Below are 24111 nucleotides of genomic sequence, written 5' to 3'. Positions count from 1 at the left end.
AGCGTACAAGGACACAGCGTCCTTGTCTGCTCCAGTATTTTGTAAACTTATGCTTCGTTCCCACCTAACGGCTGGATTGCTCACATACCTTTGCCCAGCCAAGAAATCCTCAACAATTCCCCCTCTTTGTTTTTTGAGCAATCCAGGCTTGCTTAATAACTTGGGATGCCATTTTCCTTAACAAGCTGAATAAAGTAAAATTATTACAATAGCTAAAATCACAACAACTACAACAATGCCCATAATTCTTTAAGCCAACCCGTTACCCCTAATGACCCGAACCATGAGGACTATGAGAAAGATGAACCATCCATACATTCTTGTGCCGTCTTGCTCCGCGAACTCAGCCCAGCATTCGGTAGGTGTCAGCTTTCCGTGGGCGTCCCCACAGAGGCAACGATGGCCTCACCGTACACCAGCCCGATGCTCTTCGGAAAATCCCGGTATTTATACATTTGTAGAGGAATGGGTTTTAGCACACGTGGCCAGCGGGTGCTAAAAGTCCATCTCGGTTGCAATCTATGACGCATGCGCTCGCTGGCCAGGCGCGCTGCATGAGTCATAGCCATCTTGTCTATTGGTTTGTGGGCTTATGATGCGGTTGCGGTGCACAGAGAATCTTGACCTGTTATGTTAGCCAAGGTGACCTATACAGTTTTTGACTGAGGCGGTATTCATATTGCCACACCATCTATGACGCTCCAGATGATGATGATCATGCAAATCGAACGGAAGTCCATCGTGGGCCTGCATCTGTGGAAACACAAGCATAATCTCGCCCCCAGGTTATTAATGAAAATGGTTTTCCTTAATGCCAAGTTTCTTGTTTTACTTACGTCAGGGAGAGTTCAAGGACACTCTTATTCTAATTCCAGATCTGAGTTATGTGTTCCCACGGGAAATCCATGTCCTCTTTCTATCAACCAACTCTCCACAACTCCCCTTTTTTGTTTTTGCACTAACCAAGCCTGGCTGGTGAGGCGGAATATCAATTGCTTAATACAACACATCACACATCCCACTAAACAAAGCCCAATTAATACCATGATAATAATGATAAGGCCAGATTGTAACAGCCCTTTAAACCAACCTGATAATCCTAACCAATTTGTCAAAGCTTCCAACCCAAAAAATCCAACATCTTGCTGGATCTTTTTTTGTGTGTTCTATCAAGCTTTGTATTTCCTTATGAATAGAACGTGAGTGGTCTGTTATGGTCATACAACAGAGTCCGTCAAAATCTTCACAACCATGACCGTGTGCTAATAAGAGAAAGTCGATAGCAGCCTGATTCTGCAATACCGCATGTTGCGTTGCCGAAAGATATTCTGCGAGTGCAGACAGTACTTGACTGGTCCCATTCACTTGCTTTATCACCCAACAGGCGAGTCGAGCCAGGGTACTGTGTGCTTTCGCTGCTGCGACTCCTGGTGTGAAGAAGGAGGCGACCCAGACCTCAAATTGGCCCCACAGACTTACTGTATCATTACAGTTATTAGACAATGTCTGGGCAACGTTGCGCTTCCAGCGAATTCGATGCGAACTATTCGGGCGATGGTGAGGGAGAGCCAAGCTTAATTTCCCAATGGTACAAGGACCACCTACAGGGACAGAGGGTATTCTGGACCATGCCCGATTACCACATATCAAAAAGTAACCTGAGGGTAATCGTCGGGGATATCTTGTACCTGGGGCAGGATTGGAGCTTTTTCTAGACTTGATTGAACACCAAGCATTTTGCCAAAAACTATCACTACCTCTCGGACTAACCCGTGTAGCTACTGTGATGTTATCTACACATCCCCTTTGCGAGCCTTCTTGACAGTTGGGTGATGATGCATTTATAAAGAGGCAAAAACTGGCATTTAGTGAGTCCCATAATTCTATTTCTTGTGGCTCTGGTCCAATGGGAAGTCTATCATCCCACTTATCATAATCTTCCATGGCCTTGCTCGTAGTGTGTTTGAGAGCAAGCTGGGAAATGTTTGCGGCGTCTACAAAATTCCCCTATGTCTCACTAGTCAATGGCACACCCACCAAACATGTCAAAAAAAGGGGTACTAGGAGTGGCTAAACTTGCACAAAAGGTGGTTGTATTAAGAGCTCGCGCCAAGGATACCCACACATTTTCTCTAGGATTATGTAATTTGCGTGAAAACAAGTCTAAAACCTTCCTGCTTGTTATACTACACAGCCCTAACCATCCAGTCAACCACCATAGACCTTCATCTTTCTCCATCTTTGGTCGCTGGTCCTGCCCCGCCAAATGGACTTAGGCGCGTCCACTTGCTAGGCACGCACAGCGGTCCTGTTGGAGTAGAGACACACATACAACCATGACCATTAAACATTACTGGTGCAGGACTCTCCCATATGCCCGTTTTAGGATTACGATAGTATACTGACATATCCAATTTGGGAAGGTCTGTGTTTGCACAAGTGTTGTGTACAATTGCTGGCGGCTCATTATTATCCCCAAAAACACATAAGTGATTCATTACAAATAATGCCTTATGTAAACGCTCTTTAGGGTCAGTATAACTCATAAATTTGTGCAGATAGTCCTTCAATGTTCTGTTTGTTCTTTCTACAATCGCCTGCCCTGTTGGAGAGTTGGGGAGACCTGTTTTGTGCACAACTCCCCAGGTTGTCATAAATTGTCGAAAGCTGTTGCTGCTATATGCTGGGCCATTGTCTGTTTTTATTGCCTCTGGTACACCCATTACCGCAAAACAAGCAGTTAAATGTTGACACACATGTATAGCTCGTTCTCCCAGTTGAGCTGTGGCCCATACAAACTTTGAAAAGGTATCCACTGAAACATGAACATATTTTAACCTTCCAAACTCAAGCACATGAATAACACCCATCTGCCATAATTCCAAGGCCCTTAGTCCCCTAGGGTTTACTTCGATTCCAAGACCTGGCCCGTGGTGGCTACACTGGGGACAACTACGCACTATACCCTGTGCTTCATTCACGGAAATGTTAAATTGGCGGTGTAGGCCTTTCAAATTCTGGTGGAATTGTTCATGCGATACTCTAGCAGCTTCAAACTGATTCAAAGGAGCACGTAGTCGAGACACACTGACTAGTTGGTCTGCTCGATGGTTGCCTTCACCAAGGCCCTCCTGCCATTCGTGGCTACGAATATGGATGACACAATATGGTGCTGTTCTTTGCATAAGGGCTCTTTGAAGGTGTTGAAAAAGCATAAAAAGTCATTGGTTTTGTATTTCCCACAAAAAGGCATCCTCGATCTGCCGAACCACCCCAGCTACATATAAAGAGTCTGTCACTACGTTTAGTGGCACGGCCATCCAGTTTGTCAATGTCTAACATACAGCTGCTAATTCTAATGTTTGAAGGGTGTCACTTGGCTGGGCAACGATCATATGTTCATGCCACTGTCCATCTTTGTACCATGTTGTCGTGGCTCGTTGAGAGGCCCGCCCTGCATCGGTGAATACAGTCAGACCATTTTTAACAGGTATTTCCGAACATCGAGGTATTGGAACCCATGTATAGTTTACAAGCATGTGCCCATTCTTGCTCTTTGGCATATCGGTTGAAAGAACGCCAGAATAATCCAGAAATGCCAACTGCAATGGAGTGGAATGACACAAGGCCCACTCCCAGTCGGCTGCTGACATAGGGACATGTATACTATCTGGTTCAGCACCTGTCATAGCTAGGACTCTAGTACGTCCTTTCTTGATAGCCTCTCCTATCGCTTCCAGCCGTGGTTGTACACTTGTTCTCGGTTGACTGGCCAAAAATACCCATTCTAAGATACGAAGTCTCTCTTTAACTGCTCCTCCTCCCCCTTTTTGTTTTTTCCACTGCGTGATGACTGCACAAATAGAGCGGGGCTGGGAGATAATTAATAATTGGATCGGTATATCTAGTCGTCTTCGTGAAACCCACCGTGAGGCGATCATTTCACCCAAACGCCGAATGCACTCCTGCTGTCCAGTGGTGAGACGGATTCTCTGCGCAGCGTCAGTACCGCGAAGTAATGTGCGTAATGGAGCTAAGTCATCATTTGTAATGCCCGTAACGGGTCGAATCCACTGCAAATCACCCATCAAGGCTTGAACGTCCGTAAGCGTACGAATGTCTGTCGTAATTGTAACCTTCTGAGGTGTGATAATACTGTCCGTTATTTGCCATCCCAGATACTTCCAAGGGGCTTGACGCTGTACCTTTTCGGGTGACACTTGCAACCCAGCTTTTGTTAAAACGGCGGATAGCTGTTGCAAGTCTAACTCTGAAAATGGTTATTCTCGTGCTACAAGGATATCGTCCATGTAATGATAAATCATCGCAGCAGGCCATAATTGTCTTAACGGTAGTAGTGCTGAGGCAACAAAAAGTTGACACATTGTTGGACTGTTTTTCATGCCTTGGAGGAGCACAACCCATTCATAGCACTCGGCTGGTCTATCCTTATTGATGGCAGGTAATGTAAAAGCAAAGCGTTGTGTGTCAGACGGGTGTAGGGGTATGGTGAAAAAACAGTCCTTCAAATCCACTATTAACAGTGGCCAATGTTCCGGTAACATCGAGGGAGACGGTAAACCTGGTTGCAAGGCACCCATGGCTTGCATCTGTTCATTAACTTTGCGCAAATCATGTAACAGCCAATACTTGCCCGATTTTTTTGGTATGACAAAAACAAGAGTATTCCAGGGGCTGGTAGAGTGTTTGATATGATGTGCAGCTAACTGCTCTTGTATTAATTGATGTGCTATAAGCAGCTGTTCCTGGCTTAGCGGCCACTGCTCCACCCATACAGGCTAGTCCGTAATCCAGGTCAATTTCAGGGTGGGGGGCTGCTGTGCAGGGGCCACTGCCAGAAAACCGTACTGGGGGTAGTAAGTATCACCCCCACTGGGTCATACACTCTCTGGCAATCAACATATTTACACCATCAGGAAGAGGTAAAATCATTACTGATAGGGTGGCTGTCCTTGTTTCCGAACTAATTTTGACAGGTTGTGCACTGACCATTGCTGTTGATGTCCCTCCTATTCCATCCACTCCGCTAAGGCTTGGTTTCATCGGCCAGTGTGAAGGCCATACTTTAATAGAAACAATAGTAACATCGGCTCCTGTGTCTAGCAAGGCTTTTAATGTAAGTGTTTCAGAGCCGCTTGATAAGGTAACCGTCGTAACAGGCCGTTGTGACATGTTTACTGTAAGACATACAATATCTCCCGTTGAGCCAAAGCCAGACTTACCTCTGAGTGGCCGGAATACCTGTGTCTCTCCTGTAATTTGTTGGGTAAGATTAGCCAAGGGTACAAGCTGTGCAATTTTACTACCACTGGGGATAAACAATGGTGGATATAAGGTATAGGCGACTATTTGTATTATGCCTGTAAAATCTGCATCAATAATACCTGGGAGTACTAGGATGCCTTTTAGCCCTGAGGATGAGTGCCCTACTAACAGGGCTCCTAGCTTGTAATGCGAGCTATGTAAAGGACCACGAGTGGTCGTAGGGATCTTGACTGGCTGATTATTAACTAATGTAACGTCTATTGCTGTTGCCAAGTCGACAGCCAGGCTCCCCCTTGTGGCTGGCTGTTCAAGCTTTGTGGGGCTGCCATTGTTGTCTTCGTGTGGCTCTGCTCGGCACTCATTTTCCTGTTTCCCGACCGCTTACAAACAATACTAGAGTGTGTTTCAGATTGGCAATGTTTACACCATATGGATGCGCAACAGGCATAGCGCATGCGTCCTGACCGTCCGCATCGGTAACACACCCTCCGATTATTGTTTGGTGGTCATGCATTCCCATTTCGAGTACAGGGCTTTGAACCCCCTAAACCAGGTTGTAATGCGGCTGCCAAGGCTTTTGTTTGCGCTTGCACTGTTTCCTTTAATGCTTCAGCGATAAAGGCAGCCTGTTGCCCTACCTCACTATTGGATACTCTCTCTAACATCTCTTCTATCGGCGCAGCCTTAGGTAAGGTCGATAAAAGCATTTTTGCCTTTGAGTTGGCATTTTCATGTGCTAACATGCGCAATAATTGTGCCCTCATCTCATCGGTTAAATCAGGAGCCTGTTCTAATGCCTGCACCAAACGATTAACAAAATTCCCATAGGGTTCTTGCACCCCTTGCTTAATGCTCGTAAAAGGAGGCGGTCTCTTTTCAGAGGGAACGAGGAACAATGCCTGTCGGGCAGCATCTGCTGCAGCGTTATGCACTTCTGTCGGAAAAGTGAGTTGTACGTTTGGGTCCGCATACAGCCCGCGGCCTAGAAGCGTATCTAGTTGTACCCCGTGAAGGGGATCTCCGGCAGGTCGCGGCATCGCCACGACTCGCTGGCATTGTCGTTCCCACTCCTTTTCCCACAACAAATACTGGGATGGGGATAAAATCAATCTCGCCACAGACATACAATCGCTAGAGGTCATTACATTGGCCCCAAACACATATGTTATCAAATGTCTAGATGCTTCGGAGAATAACCCATATTGAGTAACTGTAGCCCGAACTTGCTGCATGAGTTTTCAATCAAATGGCTTCCATTCTGCCCCTGGCTGGCCATTTGGCAATTGTGTTACCACAACGGGGCATGCTACTGCAGAGGCAACTTCCCAATCCCCTTCTAAGATAGCATCTGGGATAAGTGCATGCCATTGGCTTTGTGGAGCGGCAGGTTGCATTGTTAGCCCCCCAATAGCAGTAATTTGTACATCTCTCACAGGGATGGAGTCAGATATCTGCAGTTTCTGAAGTGATCGTGCAAGTCGGGAGTCTGAGTCATCCGTCTGCGCAGCTAGTGCTGTTGGTTTCACCGTCCGTGGTTCCGAGAGGCGGGATGGATTACAGCACGGTGGCGGGGGTGCGGATGGTTCTGCCCGGGGGCCGGCCGCGGCTGGCGGCGGCCGCTCCATGGCCGGCTGACACGGGCCGCTGCAAGGCGGCGGAGGGGGGGGGCGGAAAGGGGGGGGAGGAAGGGGGGGAGTGCGGCGGTTCTTGATCGTCTCCCGGGCTTCCCTCGTCCTCAGAGGAGGAAGGCTCAGTGTCTATTACCGATACTGACCGGGGCTGAGATTCCCTCGGGCGGCAATCGGCACCCCCTTGTTTAGGACCGCACTGTCCTGTTTCTGGGTGGCCAGGTGAATTATTTAAAAGCTCAGTAGCTGACGCTTTCATAGGGGCAACAACCCCTCTAGCGGTTTTCGTGGTTTCCGAGTCGAAAATACGTGTGGACTCAGGAGTAGTAATCTCAGTGCCCAACATTGCGGAGGCAGCCTTGGCCATTTTTTTTTCTGCTATCATTTGTAGAAGGTGATTCATTACTTCTCGCCAAGTCTGTCCGAAAGCTTTTGCGGTACGACTCCCCTTAATCGTCTCGTCCTGCAACTTATCTCCCAGTTCATGCCACTCTGTGGCACTGAACATAGTCTCAGGAGTCTTAAAACATCCTCTCTCTCTTCCCCAATGACAGAGCTCTTGGAGCTTCCGTGTGCTCACACTGGCCTCTCGCTTTGCGAGAATTTCCGTTAACAGTGTAAGTGCTGCTTCACGATCCATAATAAATAAAAGCGGTCTTACCGGTGCAGGTCCAAACTGGTGCACACAGCTTTGGATCCAGCTCTCTGCCCAAATTCTCACAGATGCCTTCCTGCTCCGCTCCTCCCGTCTCCGTCTGCTCCGCCGAGTCTTATGAGCAGATTTGAGAAGCCCTCCGTCTGTTCTCAGCCCAGTTATAACAGATTTGAGGGTCCCTGTTCGGGTGCCAAATGTCAGGAAGAATGGCCGTAGTCAAGAATCACACTCAATATGAGTTAACATCTTGCTCGTTTACTGTTCAGACGTCTTGACATTTAAACACGACTGACTTGTCCACGCGCCTTATACAATACTCTAATTGGTACAATACCCCGTTTCACGCAACACTATCTTATTCTCTATTGGCTGTGCAAGCTTCTTCACGAGGCGTCCAGCAGTTACTTATCTCATTCTTCAGCATCCAGGTGTTGTTTGTCAGGCTCTTCTTATCTTCTTTTTTCGCAGCGTACAAGGACACAGCGTCCTTGTCTGCTCCAGTATTTTGTAAACTTATGCTTCGTTCCCACCTAACGGCTGGATTGCTCACATACCTTTGCCCAGCCAAGAAATCCTCAACACTGTTCCAGTGCCTCACCACTCTCACAGTGAAAAAGTTCTTCCTTACATCTAATCTAAATCTACCCTCTTTCAGTTTAAATCCATTACCCCTTGTCCTATCACTGCCTGCCCTTGTAAAAAGTCCCTCTCTGGCTTTGCTGTAGGCCCCCTTTAGGTACTGGAAGGCTGCTATAAGGTCTCCTTGGAGCCTTCTCTTCTCCAGGCTGAACAAGCCCAACTGTTTCAGCCTGTCTTCATAGCAGAGGTGCTCCAGCCCTCTGCTCATCTTCGTGGCCCTCCTCCGGACTGCTCCAACAGGTCCCTGTCCTTCTTGCATTGGGGGCCCCAGAGCTGAATGCAGTACTCCAGGTGGGGTCTCAGGAGAGTGGAGTAGAGGGGCAGAATCACCTCCCTTGAGGTGATTCTCACCTCATGCACATGAATACTTTGAGTGAGTTAGGAAGTTCATGCCCATATGATGCTAGTTAATGATGTGATAATAAGTAAGCATCATACTGCACTGAGTATGTAAGCACTGAGTGCGTCACTCCTGTGAAATGCAGAAATGCTATCCCTATTTAAGGATGGCAAATCAGGCATAAATGTGCAAGAATTTGCCCCAGGACATACAGAAAGTGAGAGAGAATAGTTATTTAATAGAGGGTCCTCAAGCTCACAGCACCAGTCCATTTATTGTCTTGTAGAGTGATTCTCTGTGTTAAATATACTTTTAGTATCTATTAAATTAATTTTGTAATAAAATTCCTTAAGTAGTAGAGCTAAAGAAATGGGAAATGAGCATCAGATGGTGATGTTTTCCAGCATTTTAGCTCTAGGACTAACCATTAGTGTTATCTATAATCTAGTCAATGATTATCGTAAATGTTAAAGACGATACGGTAATGAGTGGAACTGAGCACAGTTAAGACACCACAACTATCAAGAAAAAGTTAATTGCTTGGTAATCCGTACTCGTCTGAATAGCAGGTGCTTTGATACCTCCAAGAGAAAAGCCATCAATTCAGGTGTAAGGGCTGGAGGTCATGCTGAGGGGTTGGGGCCAGACCCAGGAAAGCAGCAGCAGCAGCACGTTCTGGCGGGGCTGTCCTACGTGAGAGGATCTGGAAGTCCTGCAGAAGAATGACATCCCATTTTTCTCTGTCAGTAAGGGCCCAGATGCGAACTGTCTCGCTTTACCCGAGCAAGAACGTCCTCTCAAGCACAGACCAACAGTCCGTCCGGCGCGTTCATCGGAAACTTCACGCGGGGCAGGCCGGCGTGGTGCGGTGGGACGGTGCTCCGAGGGAACACCTCCTCCGTGACAAGAGAAACGTGGCTCTGAATTGAGGCCCGCAGCTGGCCCGCCCTGAGGCGCTGCTCCCTGCCTCGCCCCGGGGCCCCTCGCTTGACGTGCGCTGCCGCTTTAAGGCGGGCCGGCCCCTCTCCGCCGCTGGAGCGCCGGCAGCCGGCCTCTGCCCGGCGGGGCTGGGGCCGCTCCCTGTCTCTCCGTCCGTCCGTCCGTCCGGGGGCTCCATAACGTTCGGCTGCCTCGGAGGCAGCCCGCCGGCGAGCCCAAGGCGTCCTTCTGCCGTGGCAGGCTTTCACCTGCTGCGGGCGGCAGCTGGCACCATGGCAGCGGCGACGGGCTCCGCGGCGGGAAAAACTGGCAAGTCCTGCAAGAAGTACCGGACGGTGAAGCGGCACGCGGGCATCTACACCTACCGGGAGCCGCCACACAGGTACGAGACCCTCCTCGCTCCTCAAGTGCAGATCTGCCTCCCTAGCGCGGACGCGGGAACCTTGGCTTCTGGCGTCGGTTTAGACAGAGTAACTGGCTAACGTGGAAAGGAGTGTGAGGAAAACCACCCTTCTCTCTATGCTTAGATGTATTTCCAACCTCTTTGCGTTTTTCTTCTCACAAAAGTCACGTTTCATACTGCAACATAAACACTGTACGTAAAACTGTGTCACTCCCATGAGTTCAGTGTAGGGCAGGGTAAGAAATCTCTCTGTACTTCCCCCGTGTAATTATACGTTTCTTTTGAATGTCCCCTGTGAGCGAGGGGACGGGAGCGTGGACCGATGGATCAGTGGTCCGATGAAGTACGTCCTTTGAATGTTCTTACAAGGCATGGTTTAGGTTACCATTTATTTCTAAGTGATTAAAAGGTGTTGCTTTTTCAGCAAAACTGCGGGGAACTTTCCCAACAAGTACATAGCAATACAATTAGAAAACTTCCTAGCTGGTGGTTGTTGCAGTACTTCAGATCTCTTCATTTTATTCAGGGGAAACAGTTCACCACGGGTTTTTAGACCTAAGCCTCTGCAAGACTGAATATTCTTGCTGTTTCATATACAACTCTGTTTCAAAGGGGTAATTGCAAGAGCTGTAGCTTAGCAAACATGGTGACAGCATCAGAAAAGATGATTTAATAATCATCCACAGAAATCTGCATCAAAGCACATGAATCTTTTTACACACAGACGAGTAATGCTTGGTGTGCGGGGTCCCACCCTCCCATTCCCCTCAGCAGGGAACAAAGGGCGACCTCAATCTAAGCATCTGCTCTCCCCATTCTAACAAGAAAATATTTTATCATTATTGCAATCAAAATAAAAGGCCAACACCACATGGTGAATAAATGAATGTTACGTGTTCTTGCTGGAAATGTTCAGACAGCACTTTGTTCTTGAAAAATATACAGTGTCTTGCTAGTATGATGTACAAGCTGTATGGCTGGAAATGCTCGGAGAGGACAGACTGGGATTCATAGCGGGGAGCAGGGATAATTTATCACTGAGCAGCAAGCGGTGGGGAGGAAAAGAGCCACATCCTGGAGATGGGGAAATCACCCTAATTATTCATCAACTTTAAAAATAATAAGGTCACACTAGTTCCCTAATTCACTGCTGTTACGTTGCTCTAATAGGTCGGATGCTGTACAAATCAACAGTTTGCTGGGGATTGGAATGGGAATAATTTGTCTTGTTTTTCCTCTTGTGGGGTTTGTGCTGGGCTGCCAGCAACTCAGACGACGACATCGGTGAAGAAAAGGCTGAGAGCCATGACCCAGAGCAGATCTTTCAGAACATCCAATACCAGAAGGAGATTATGTCCAACATCCGCTGCCGGCCGTGGCCTATGAGGCAGAAGCTGAGGGCGCTCAGGTGAGGGTGTTTGCATGAAAGCTTTCGGTCTTACTGACTGTGACAGTGCTTCCAGCCTCAGAAGTTTCTCAGTGTAAGCTGGAAGGGATTACGCACAGAAATGATTAAGAGCTGCTAAGAAAGCATGCCATGAGGATTCTCTGATGAGATCGGAGAGCCGCCTGAAGGCAGCAGCCTCGGGGTGGAAAGTCTGTAGGTGAAGTTGTCTCCCGTGCATGCCTGTGGCTTCTTTTAGACAGTCACTGTACAGAAGAGAGCAAGAAATCACACTTTGGATATTAACTATTAAAACAGTGTCAGCTGTCTAGTCATCTAAGGAAAGGCTCTTGGTAATGCTCAGTAATGCATTTTTAAGCTAAGTTGTTTCACTCTGTCCCAAAAAGGAAAAACAGTTTGGCATTTTCAAGGTAATTGTGTGTGACGATTGCATGGTATGAGAACAGAAGCTGGTCATAATCTTTGGGTAATATATTGTAAATGGCAGTAAATACTGGATGCTTGTAGGTTTAAAAGGTATGTTCAGTGTAGTAATAGCATTTCACATCTCAAGACCGCAATTATTATATTAAGAATTCCAAATTTACAATGAAAGAGTGGGTGCCTAACCCTTTGGGCCACCTCTCTAAATTGTGTCAGGTCTTTCACAGCATGATCTGTTTGGGGCTTCCTTTATTTTACCTTTTCACCTGGCAACTTTCTCTTAAAACCCTGTATGATGCTAGGATGGCATTTTAGTCACGAGGAATCCCTACCAGTAGTAGAGCCCGTGTGTAATCTTGGAAGCAAAGAGATATTTTTCTCTCTTAGGCAGAGTTTGTGACTTGCTGCCTTCCTGTTCCTGTTGATGAGATTTTGGTGGTCCCCATCCACCTTCTTTTGAGGTCAAAGACTGCACATGACCAGATGAATATGCACTTCTTTGCCTATTACAGGAGCACTACGCCATATTTGCAGAAGAGGTGTTAGTATCCACGTGAGATTAACCAGACTGTAACGTGGATCTTTCTATCTTACTCATTTGGGTTGCGCCATTTTAAAAGAAAGACTTTGAATCAAAAGAACAGAGAAAAAAATTAGTGGAATAGAAAACTCTCCCTGCAGTCAAAGTTTTGAATGCTGAGTTTTCTCAGGCAAAATTCTCAGTGGTTTTAAAGTGTCAGTAAAAACCTCAATAGGAAAAGAGGCAGCTTTGCCCAGATAAGGATTTTATGGTGAGACAGTCCACAATTGTATTTCAGAGCATTTGACAACCTTGCTAGTTGCTGCTTGTGTAGAATAAGGGGTTCTGAGTAACGGGATCAATGTAGAATGAACTTCCACCTTCTTGTGCAGACAGGCGAAGGAGATTGTGCTGAAGTATGAAGGGAGGCTCACTAGAACAAGAGGTTACCAAGCTGCTGGTGCAGAGGTAGGGCTGCTTTTTCTTAAATTACAGCTTTTTCTATACCAATAGTCTTCTGCAGTTTTCATTCACAGAAGAGCGTGTTTGCTATGCAGTCCTGATCTCCAACTCAGGAACTCTGTAGAGGGAGGTAAAAGCAGTTAAGAGCTGCTTGCCTTTTTTTTTTTTTTCCTTTTTTATTGTGAATTTAGTTACTAAAATTTTGCAGACTGATTTGATGCGTTGAGGCATGGATGTCCTTCTATTAACGCAGTATAAGCTTCCTTCTCAAGTAGTCTACAAATATTGTTGCCTGCTACAGGGGATGATGGGAATGGGATATCAACAACACGATGCCAGTAATCTCTGAAGAGCTATTTCACCAGACTCTGGGGCCACAGTTCAATAGTCTAGCATGAAAAATGTGTCTAGCTTTTAGTTTGGAATACAATCCTACAATAGCTTATGGTAAATTCATTGTTAAAGAAAGGTTTTGCTTGCATAATACTCAAAGAATTTGAATCTAATCTTAGCAAATCTACTTACACCACTGAAAATAGACCCTGGCCCTAATTTCTGGAAAATAATAACATATACGAAATTGTCCCTCATATGCAAACAACAGAGAAGAGATCTTCAGTCATCTAAGCAGTTAAGAATATTTTTGTCATCATAATGAGTAGAGTTTTAATGAGTAACTTATCTTAATTCAAAAAGGCAGGGTTGTAACACTAAAATAGAACACTATGCATTTTATTTATGTGAACAAATTAAAGACTGCATACGCATATCTCTTCTTCTGTTATGTTGGCCCACAGCAAAGGTTAAAAGTACTACTTTCCGAGGTAGGAAAGAGTCATTTTTCCTTGTTCTGCTTTGTGTGTGTGGCAAATGCAGTGGAAGTAACAAATGCTGTTAAAATAAATACTGGGGTTTGCCTTTGACTTGAGTGGAACTAGGATGTTGCCTAGAAAGAGAAGTGCTAAGGGTCTGCAATATGTGTCAGTAAATCAGAGATTGGGTTCATTATTTGTTCATATTCCCCTTCCTATAAAAAAGAGGGAGGCTTTCATCTTAGAGTTCACAACGAATAAAAGTTTGTATCTAATCTAATTGCCTTTATTGTGTGTATTTGCTTGAAGATATTCACAGGGATATAATTCAGCAGTCAATTAGCACCACTCATTATGTGTAGGGAAACCATAGTCTTTTTTCCTACCACAAATTAGGGAATATAGCCTTTACATCAGGGCTAAATTCAGCAAATGCAACAGAATGAGCTGCATTTTTTTTTTTTAATTGGAAGGGCTTAATTTTCACATATTTTCTCAGAAAATAGCGTGGCAACCAAGGAGACAAATATTGTAGCACAGCAAAACAAGCACTACATCATCAAAATGAAGAACTCAATGGTTGAAATGTGCTAAGAACAAAATGCAGCTGTAAGTGTATACGTTTTTAAATAAGTTTTTAAAATTGGCAAAATACCCACTGTTCGTAACTGGGCAATCCGTTCATGCTATTATTTATGAAAATTGAAGTTAAAATACCTTTTACTGTTTTGACACTGAAAACATTTTTCCTTTTCGGTTCAATTATTTTAGATTTGCATTGTATTTTTTACATTTGTAATTAATGCCAGATGACCATGCCCTGGATTCTAAGAGTATAAATTATCTGTTCAGGTATACAGTAGGCAGGAAAAGCGGCGATAGCTGTCTAATTATAATTTTAACAAATACTGCTCCCACGTGGACACTTTTGTATACTTTATAAATCTGCAGAACAACTGGCACAAGCCGCTTGCTTCCTTTCTCAGCCTTGTGAACCCTGTTTTGAAATGAAAGTAGCAGTCCCAGCAATTCCCATCCAATTCCCAGCATCTACAATTTCTTAGTTTAATTAAAATACTTCCCATTCATGCAATAAAATACCAATACCACCATAAAAATTAATTAACTTTGGCCAAAGACAGTGATGATATATTCAGTAATTAAAATGTTATTTACTCCTCTTCAGTTTTGGAAGATTAGATTACATGATACAATATTGGCACTGCTACTGCCTAAAATATAGGGCTTTTTTAATATCTAGTTGTACTAGAAATACTTTATAATGCATGATATACAAATATTATTTTTCTGTCAATACTGTAAAGTTATAGCTCTAATTCAACAAAATAAAAACTGCACTCAGTTTTGCACGTGCAGATTTTTTTTCTTCTCCCACATGCATATGCACACCCCACTGTGTGCAGCAAGATGCTTTCCTCTGGCCAGGTAAAAAATGGAGGTTGAATAAAGACCCTACAAAATATAACCACAGGTTTTCTCCAGGTGTCAGCTGTAACGCACAGAGCTGAGAATATAGTAGTTGAATTTGCTGCTGATGACTACAAAAGCTTATTTTTCCTCTAAGAAAATTTCTTCTAAGGCATTATGCTTCTCTTAAATTTGAAATTAGTTGTCTGTTCATTTGTTTGTCCTTGAAATCAAATTTATTACGTGTAGTGCAGCGGGATTCCCTCATAAATTACACAGAGGCTAGGCGTCCCAACAGTACCCAACTTGGATGACTTCTGCTGCCCGGAGCTGCTGCCTGGCCCTTCGCTGCAGCTCCTCCCCTCCGCAACCCCCAACCATGGAGAAGGCGACCAGGAACGGTGCCCGTTGGCTTCCTTCTGTTGCGTCTTCAAGGTCTTTCTGTGTAAAAGATGTAGATTGGTGGCTCCTGACTGTACCCCCAGAGGTGTATAAAGGGTGCTCTGTCTCGTCTTTGTTGCCTTTTGGCTGGTAAGCAGAGTCAAGGACTCCAGTGCCCCCCACGTTTTGTGTGTTTCTAAAACCCACCGTGGTTTGCTTTACCCACCTTACCCACAGATATGCTCTAAGATCTTACTAATCAATGTTTGTAATATTTCTTGTATCACAAGATGAAAGAAACATGAGCAAAATACTCTGCATTTCTATTTTTATTTTTTTACATGTAGAAGTGTCGTATTTCTCATTTCTCTGCTTTTTTCTCAGCTATGGAGGAAGTTTATTCGACTTGCATATAATTTTGTGGTAATCTTTATTCCTTGGGAAATGAGAATAAAGAAAATTGAGAGTAAGTATAAAGATTTAATGGTATTGAACAGTAAAGCACTTGCTAAAATGCTGAGTCTCAGGGTTTATTTTTTAATTTACTGAATTAAATAAATAATTTTTGGGAGAGACTTAAATCCAAACTTTCAGCAGTGGCATTATCATTTAATATTTTGCTTTTTCTTCTTTTCCTGGTGCCTTAGACACTGTGTAGTTCTGATTTATGGTCTTAGTGGGGGGTAACTTTTAAAAAGTCAAATTTGTCCCATTTTGGTTCTGAAAATGCAGCAGGATTTGGCTATAGTTTATCACAGTCCATAGGGCAGCAGCCTCAGGCCAACATCCCCAGATCTGCCCAGGGTTAAGCGTGGTTGTAACCTGTGTCACCAGCCCTTGAGTCTTTGAATTGAATTAAAGCAGCCCTTAACATTACATCAGCAGTCAGGTCATACCTCTATGCTTCAGTGGTAAAGGAAAAGGGATGCGTGATGCCACCCAGCTTAGCAGCTTCTGGAGTAAATGCTGCTGGTAATCATGAGACTTCCCCAACGGAGTTTGTGTTGGAATTACATCTTTCTCAATGACATGTTAACATTTTCTCTATTTTGCTTTATACCCTGCATGAATAAGAAAGGCTTTTCTTTTGTTTTATTATTCAAATAATACTTCATGAATAAATGATTTGAGCTTTTATAGACTGTGTAGCTCAGATAACTATTTTCTGTGGTTCAAGGTCATTTTGGGTCCGGAGTTGCCTCTTACTTCATCTTCCTGAGATGGCTATTTGGAATCAATATTGTACTTACCATAATGACAGGAGCATTTGTAGTCTTACCAGAGGTAAGAACATGTTGTTAATATTTACAGAAAAACACTTACTATTGTACTTTCCTTTCTGAATTAAACAAATGCCATACTTAAAGGCATACATCAATTTGAAATGCACAATTTAAAATGAATTATTTAAAATAAATTCCCCTATTAAGAGGTTTTTTTACTGCCAAAGGATAAGAGATTTTTGCTATTAGTGTTAGAGATGATATTTTGTCAACGTGGTACTAATGCTTTTATAGAATATGTTTGTATCCGATTACTAAAATGGAGAACCAAATCCTAAAAGCTGTAGTTGGTGTTGAGTATGCTCAAGTCCTGTTAGTGTCGTTTACAGGCAGAAAAACATAACATCCCTCTCCAGACTCTGGATTATTGTCCATTAGAAAATATTTTCTAGAAGTTCTGAACAGCCACAACTATGTTTAGTTCTTGCATGCATGTAAGGCTTTTTGTTAACTTTGTTAAATTATTCATAAATATTATTTTGCCTCATCTAACCTGTGCTTTAATAACATTATCAGAAAACATGGGAATATCTGATTTTTTCTTCTCATTGGCTAAAGTAAAAAAGAAAAAGTAAATACACCTCAAGCAAACAAAAAAGTAAACCATGAAATAAAAAAGGTATTCACTTTCATTTTTTACTTTTTTAAGGAAAAGTAGATTTAGTCTTGAAATACCATTTTGAGATCAAAAGCTGCCATATGTAATTTAAAAATTCTTAAATGAAAACAAACATAACTTTTAAAGCTATTTTGTTAATGGTTTCAGTTGATCTCTCTTTTCATTTCTCAGCCATTTTGAAGATGTTTAGTGGAAAACGAGTGCAGGATTTCTCATGGAGTTTCTAGTTTAGGACGAGGAATAACCCAATGCTTGCTATCCTGATAGTATCATCCATGCGGGCAACTCTTGGTGGGTTCTGCTGTGCAGCCCCAGGTCAGATGGGCTCACACAGCTTCTGAGACCTTTTCTCTCTTTCCCAGCTACTGGCCGGAGCACCGTTCGGCAGCACGGTCAGCAAGACCATTCCCAAGGAGCATATTGCATCTGCTCAAGACCTGGACACCATCTGGTCACTAGGGGCAAGACTAAAACCACTCTTTATTGTTTTCCCTATCGCTGTTCTGTTGTAATCATTAGTTACTGCTCTTACTTACGGGCTCTGGTCTTTGCAGGGCTACCTCCAGTACTCTGTTTTGTTTTATGGCTACTACGGTCATGACAGGAAGATTGGGAAAGCTGGATATCGGCTGCCTCTTGCCTACTTCCTTGTTGGAATGGCAGTGTTTGCTTACAGCTTCATCATTCTCTTAAAAAAGTAAGACTTCCCATTTATTGCTCTTCATAAGCTTGTGTGTTCAGGCAATCATTAATGGCATATTTATCGCATTTCCTCTGTATTTATTCTGCATAGTTGTCCTGGTTTCGGCTCGGATAGAGTAAATTTTCTTTCTAGTAGGTGGTATAGTGTTATGTTTTAGATTTAGTCTGAGAAGAATGTTGATAACACACTGATGTTTGCAGTTGTTGCTAAGCAGTGTTTATACTAAGTCAAGGATTTTTCAGCTTCTCATGCTCAGCCGAGAAGTTGGGAGGGGACACAGCCAGGACAGCTGACCCAAACTGGCCAAAGGGGTATTCCATAACATGTGATGTCATGCCCAGTACATAAACTGGGGGAGTTGGCCTGGGGGGTGGATCGCTCCTCAGGAACTAACTGGGCATCAGTCGGCGAGTGGTGAGCAACTGCATTGTGCATCACTTGTTTTGTATATTCCAATTCTTTTATTATTGTCATATTATTATGATTTTCTTTCTTTCTGTCCTATTAAACTGTCTTTATCTCAACACACGAGTTTTGCTTTTTTTCCCAACTCTCTTCCCCATCACACTGGGCGGGGGAGAGTGAGCGAGCAGCTGCATTGTGCTTAATCGCTGGCTGGGGTTAAACCATGACAATAGTTCTATTAATCTGTTCAAGTCTGCTAATATCAGGGAGGCAGACTGAGTTTAATTCTAGCTTGCTCTTTATCTTGCTATCATTTATCTTTGCTCTTTCTTCAGTTTCCCACTCTATAAAAGGAGGGCAGCAGAGAAGATCATCTGTGTGCGTTGTGTTTGCGTAGTGTAAGGTCCGACACTCATGGAAGTCCTTTCTGTTTTCCTCTTTTCTGGTATAAATATTGCTATGACAGAAATTTATATTTTAAGTGTAATGCTTTCAGCATTATTATTCCCGTCTATCAAAATACAAATATTAAAATACTATCCTAGATGTAATATCATTTGCATTGGTTCAGCCAGTATGTGGCATCCCGCTTGAATGTAAGCTTAATTTCTTTGCTGTTCAAGGGCCAGGAGTAGGAGTTACTCAGCAGAGAGAGCAGGACTGCTAGTGCTGACCATAAATCCAGGAATGTGCAATGCTTGGAGAGGGACAAGGTCACTCTGTCCTCTCCTGATTTGCTTTCCCTTCCCCTCTGGATACCTATTTATCCAGCACAGTACAGTCCAGGGACGTTTTTACCGCTGCCTATAATAACTCTGTTTTGAAGCTGAACCTTCCCTTTTCATTTATTTTTATTCTACCTGCTGGTTTGTGCCAAGGGTCACTGACATGTTTGACACTGATCTACGCATCTGCAGTTTCTGGATACGATTAGCTCTTCTCCTTCTGATTTAGCTCACTGACTCTTTCCTTAGTTGCTTACAGTTCCCCTTTTAACATTGTCTTTTTGGATACCCTTTCTTTCATAAGCTATTCATTTTCATTTCGTTTCTTACACTTTGCAATATTCTGCCATCTTGCCTATCTGAGATGAGTAGGTGGGGTTTTCTTTCTTTTTCCAAGGTCTGTAAAACAGCACTGGTTTTCTATTTGACAATAACGTATATTTTGAGGGTGAAAACATACAGAAAACAAACAGATCTTGTGCATGATCACTAGTTTTGCCAAACTAGCTTGTAATCACAGTAATAGTGATCTTAGTGATGGTATCTTCCAGCTGGATCCTACCTGGAGATTGTAAAACTGAAATACGTTTAAGTCCACAGCTCTAGTGAGATTTATTTGCTGTATTTGTCAGCTATAAAGAATGTAAATATTAAAATGCCCTTCCACAGTGAGTCACTTCTGCACTAGAACAAAAGTGAAGTTCATGCTCTGAACCTCACCCTGTTTTATTTTCTTCAGAAAGCTGCCAACAATGACACTAACTGCTGCAAAGTTTTGGTAGTTCTAAAGGCATAGACATCTGAAAACTATGAAGCAAACCAGTGATTTCCTTCATATTCATCTTCACACATTAACAACAGTTGAATATTTGTTACTTTTTTACAGAATGGCAAAGAACTCAAGAATGAGTTTAGCAAGTGCCTCTGATGAAAATTACACTTTCTGTTGGAGACTGTTCTGTGCTTGGGACTATTTAATAGGAAACCCCGAGGCTGCAGAGAGCAAAGCTGCTGCCATTGTTAATAGCATTAGGGTGAGCAACTGACCTTCAAATTATTTGGAGTTGATTTGTTTGTTATTCTGTAAGTCTTTTTTCTCATTCCCTTGCATTTCCTATTGGTTTTTGGTATTCATTTACAGATCTGTTTGCCTAGGGGAGGGCTGGTATCATATCTTTGTGTGGTATTGCAGTCACATCATACTTGCTGATACTGTCATTCTGTCCCAGCAAGGCTGTTCTTCAGAAGAGTTTTATTTAATGCCACTGTATATGTGACAAGAAGTTAGATAACTAGAAACAAATTTGCTTGTGATGCAATTTCATTGAGTAATAGAATCAAATTCATGTTAACTATGTGAAAACACTAATTTATTTCAACTCTCCATAACAAATGGTCCAGGGACATCCTACAGTGCTCTCAATATTAGAAAATTGCTTTAAATACAGATGTTTTCCATTTAGAATTTAAGAACAGGTGTGATTTTCATCAAAAGTAATTTCTTTCCCCAATTTGGTGTATTCTGATTAAGTTATTGAATAAAATTACTTCAAATTGTAACAAGGATAAGTTAAGAAGCTATGATATTTAGTTATTATGAAGATAACTTTTGACAGTTCTGTATTATATTACTGACACATAGGTTCTATAGGCACATCCTGCAAAAAGATCTGGTAGTGTAAACCTCTGGTTGTATCCCATTAAACATGCATGACTGAAAGTGAACAAGTACTTGATTACTGTGCATTTGTTTCTCAGAAATCTCCTTCACTATTTAAGCTCACTTATCACTCCTAAAAGTCTATGCATGGCAGAGAGGTATTTATCTATTTGCACTTCCAGGATGTGAAGTTTTTTATTAGTACACTTGATACCTTCTGTGAAAGATATGTGCATTATTATTATTTTTGCTGAACACTATTAAAATGATAATGCTGTGTTTCTTTCAAGGAAGCTATATTGGAAGAGCAGGAAAAGAAGAAAAGCAAAAACTTGTATGTATATAAGATCAGATACACTTTTCAAAGCATTGTTTCAATGCAGATAGCAGTGCTAAGCTGCTTGTCTCGTATTTCTAAAAACCATGTTAGAAAAGACCCCTGGTGTCGTAAGACAAACTACTGTATTGGCTGTGTCTTTTTTTTTTTTTTTTCCCCTCGCAGGGCAGTGACTATAAGCTTAAGAATTATTGCAAACATCCTTGTGCTTCTCTCGCTTGCTGGAAGTATTTACATCATATACTTTGTTGTGGATCGATCCCAAAGGTTAGAGCGCACCAAAAAGGAATTGACTCTTTGGGAAAAAAATGAGGTACACTGTCTTTATGCCACCTCTGTGCTAGAAGCAGGATTATTTTCTCAGGGCTCTCTGTAGCAATGGTGTGCACTGAGGCGTAAATTACAAGAGATTAGTCAGGAGGAATGAGAGGGCAGAGTGGTGGTTACCTGGATCTGTCTTTGCACGCTTGCTCCCTCTGCTCTACAACACGGTGTTAGCAGAGCTGAAGTGTGCAGGGGGATGCTGCAGGTCCTCATTTCCCAGACTGCAGTTCTAGCTGGCCCCTATTTTGTGAGGACAAAGCATAAACTCTCCTGTCACTTACAAATATACTTTTGCACCCATGATTGAGCTGAGTGAACACTGGGCCAGTGGACTAGAAAGGAATCAGCTGTGACAATAGCTATTGATTTCAGCTGGGGGATACTGAATGTTCTGTGAATATTTCCATTCACAGGAATGAGTGGATACTGAAGGTAGGAAGTGAATAGGTACGGAGAAGCTACTCATCCATTTCAGGGGAAGATGCTGGCTTCATATTTCCCACATGTTAAGTTTTTATTTTAATTAATACAGTAGTAACTTTAAAGCTACAATGTCCAGACTAAAGATTCCTGAGTGGTCTTCCAGATCTGTAATTTTGGATCATAACTACTGTTATTACTAATGTCAATAATAACTTTTTAAAGGATCTCCTCCAAGAAAAGCAATCACCAAAGCATGTGCATCAGCAGTATTTCAGGCAGCACTGAAGGTACCACAGAAGGTCTATGTGAAAAGCCACACAAATGCTGTGTCTTTCTGTTCTGTAGGTAAGCGTAGTTGTGTCACTGATTACAATGATCGCACCCTCTGCTTTTGAACTTGTGGCAGCTCTGGAGATGTATCACCCAAGGACCACTCTTCGCTTCCAGCTTGCCAGGTATGGGCATTATGCAGTGTAGAAAATATGTGGAAAGAAAGGGAGGAAGAGATGTGTTCTGGTCATGTGTTTTAGTCCAGCCAAACCAGAGAATGTATGAGAAGCTGATGGGATAACAATGCCGATTACCTGTACCTTATTCTTCTTGTTTTCAGGGTTCTTGTTCTATACCTGGGAAACCTCTACAGTTTAATCATTGCTCTCCTGGATAAAGTGGACAGTATGAGTGTCACTGTAAGTTTAACTTGATGTTTTCTGATGTGTAAAGCTAGTAGACTTTATAGATAGGATTCCATTTATTGTGATCATATATGAAGTCAGATGAAAATTTGTTTGAAACTGATTAAAACACATTACAGTTTGATAGGATTGTAAAGTTAAGTTTAGTTTGTAATGTTCATTTACAACTGTGTGTAGTTTTTTAGGGTAACTGGATCTATTTGACTGCTGATGCAATACGATGAATAGATTTCTGTGCATTGCTAAACTATTTAAAAAAAAAAAAAAGCCATCACTTTAGGCCGAGTATTTCCAGCTACCTAAAATCAGCTTTCATTACTGTCCTTACTAATTCCATCTGACTCCGTACATTGACACCTACTTAAGTGACCTAACTGCTGCTGGAAAATACATGAAGATATGTCTCTATATTTGTACACTGCAAAAGGCACAAACATCTGCATGTATGTACAGTTGAAAAAGTAGCTTTCGGGACATTTATTATTTCAGGACTCTGACGTTAATACCAATGCAAGTAATTCTACCACTGCCTTAGCAACCAAAACTCTTTCTAAAGAAGACAATTTATCTACAACTATTCCTAATGTACAAATTGAGAGAAACAGCATTGTCACATTGGAAGGGAGTCGCACTCAAGGCTTGACAGTCTCTGACTCACTGGTTAACAAAACAGCTCCCTTTAACGCCCGGAACCCACAGGATCAGTGCTGGGAGACATATGTTGGTCAAGTACGTAATTGTTCTTATGTTGTTCTTATAATTGTTCTTATGTTTATTTGACAAAAAATTAAAATAATATTGCACTGTATTCAATTTTAGAGCTTTTCTTTTTATAAATTCCAGAATTTAGCTAAGGATTGTGTAGAAAAAGTAAAGACTACACAAAGTGATATGGCCACAGATACAAGCTTTGTTTTTTGTTCAGCATCTACAATGTGTTCAGTGTTGTACAAATGTTCTTTTGCCAGGCTTTGGTCTCTGTCTTCAGCTCTGCACAGGCAGATCTCTACAGATGTGTGATACAGATCCTGTTTTAATAGGATACATCCTATTAAACTCATACAGAGAAACAAGACTATAAAAATATATAAGCAGTAACATGCACCCTGTGCACATTCAGACTGCTGCCTGGATAGATGGGGATGCAGACCCGAGCCAAGCAAGGGATTGTGTGCATGGTCATCTGTATAATATCTCTGAAGTGTCTATTCATTCTGCCTCAGTGTATCACTAGAGAATCAAGTATTCTCCACTTCTTCAGAGAGAAAGAGGACAACAACAAAAGGTTTCAAAATACTGTCAGCTCGTAAGAACAAAGCCACTTGGGTGGCAGCACCATGTCTGCATGTTCCAACAGCTAGGTTGCAGAAAATCTGCAGACTTAACATGACACTTTTTGTTTCCCTAAGTGTGAAGCATACATCATTTGTGGTCTTTACTTTGAGTGACTAGCAGTGGCACTAACACACAGAGAGAGAAATTTTAACCATGCAAAATTCAAAAGATGCCATTTGATCCCAACATACTTTGGTCTCTGTCAGTGTTGCACTTTTTGTCTAGGCCGCTAGATTGAGAATGATGCTAGCGTGCTCTGGACTTGCTGAGCTCCTTGTTCC

At 42.7% G+C, this 24111-nt stretch overlaps 1 protein-coding gene across 5 annotated transcripts in view; it reads left to right on the top strand.

Annotated features, from left to right (window-relative positions):
* Positions 1 to 24111, top strand: part of TMC3 (transmembrane channel like 3) — a 44926-nt gene that overhangs the window by 12067 nt on the left and 8748 nt on the right. For 2 of the 5 annotated variants that reach the window (XM_075045128.1, XM_075045125.1), the window contains exons 5-15: positions 11155 to 11298; positions 12631 to 12706; positions 15706 to 15787; positions 16499 to 16605; positions 17586 to 17684; positions 17778 to 17920; positions 19943 to 20090; positions 21007 to 21366; positions 22146 to 22255; positions 22411 to 22489; positions 22985 to 23224. In XM_075045128.1, the coding sequence (XP_074901229.1) occupies positions 11243 to 11298; positions 12631 to 12706; positions 15706 to 15787; positions 16499 to 16605; positions 17586 to 17684; positions 17778 to 17920; positions 19943 to 20090; positions 21007 to 21366; positions 22146 to 22255; positions 22411 to 22489; positions 22985 to 23224 (1500 nt within the window). In that variant the 5' untranslated portion in view covers positions 11155 to 11242. Of the gene's footprint in view, positions 1 to 9295; positions 9870 to 11154; positions 11299 to 12630; positions 12707 to 14011; positions 14122 to 15705; positions 15788 to 16498; positions 16606 to 17585; positions 17685 to 17777; positions 17921 to 19942; positions 20091 to 21006; positions 21367 to 22145; positions 22256 to 22410; positions 22490 to 22984; positions 23225 to 24111 lie in introns of those variants that run through there. The other 3 variants (XM_075045126.1, XM_075045124.1, XM_075045129.1) reach the window with 3 other exon arrangements.

This window comes from Buteo buteo, chromosome 13 (genome assembly GCF_964188355.1).
Source record: "Buteo buteo chromosome 13, bButBut1.hap1.1, whole genome shotgun sequence".
Classification (NCBI taxonomy): domain Eukaryota; kingdom Metazoa; phylum Chordata; class Aves; order Accipitriformes; family Accipitridae; genus Buteo; species Buteo buteo.
The sequence above is the reverse complement of the archived record's forward strand: the minus strand, read 5'-3'. Positions and strand labels throughout refer to the sequence as shown.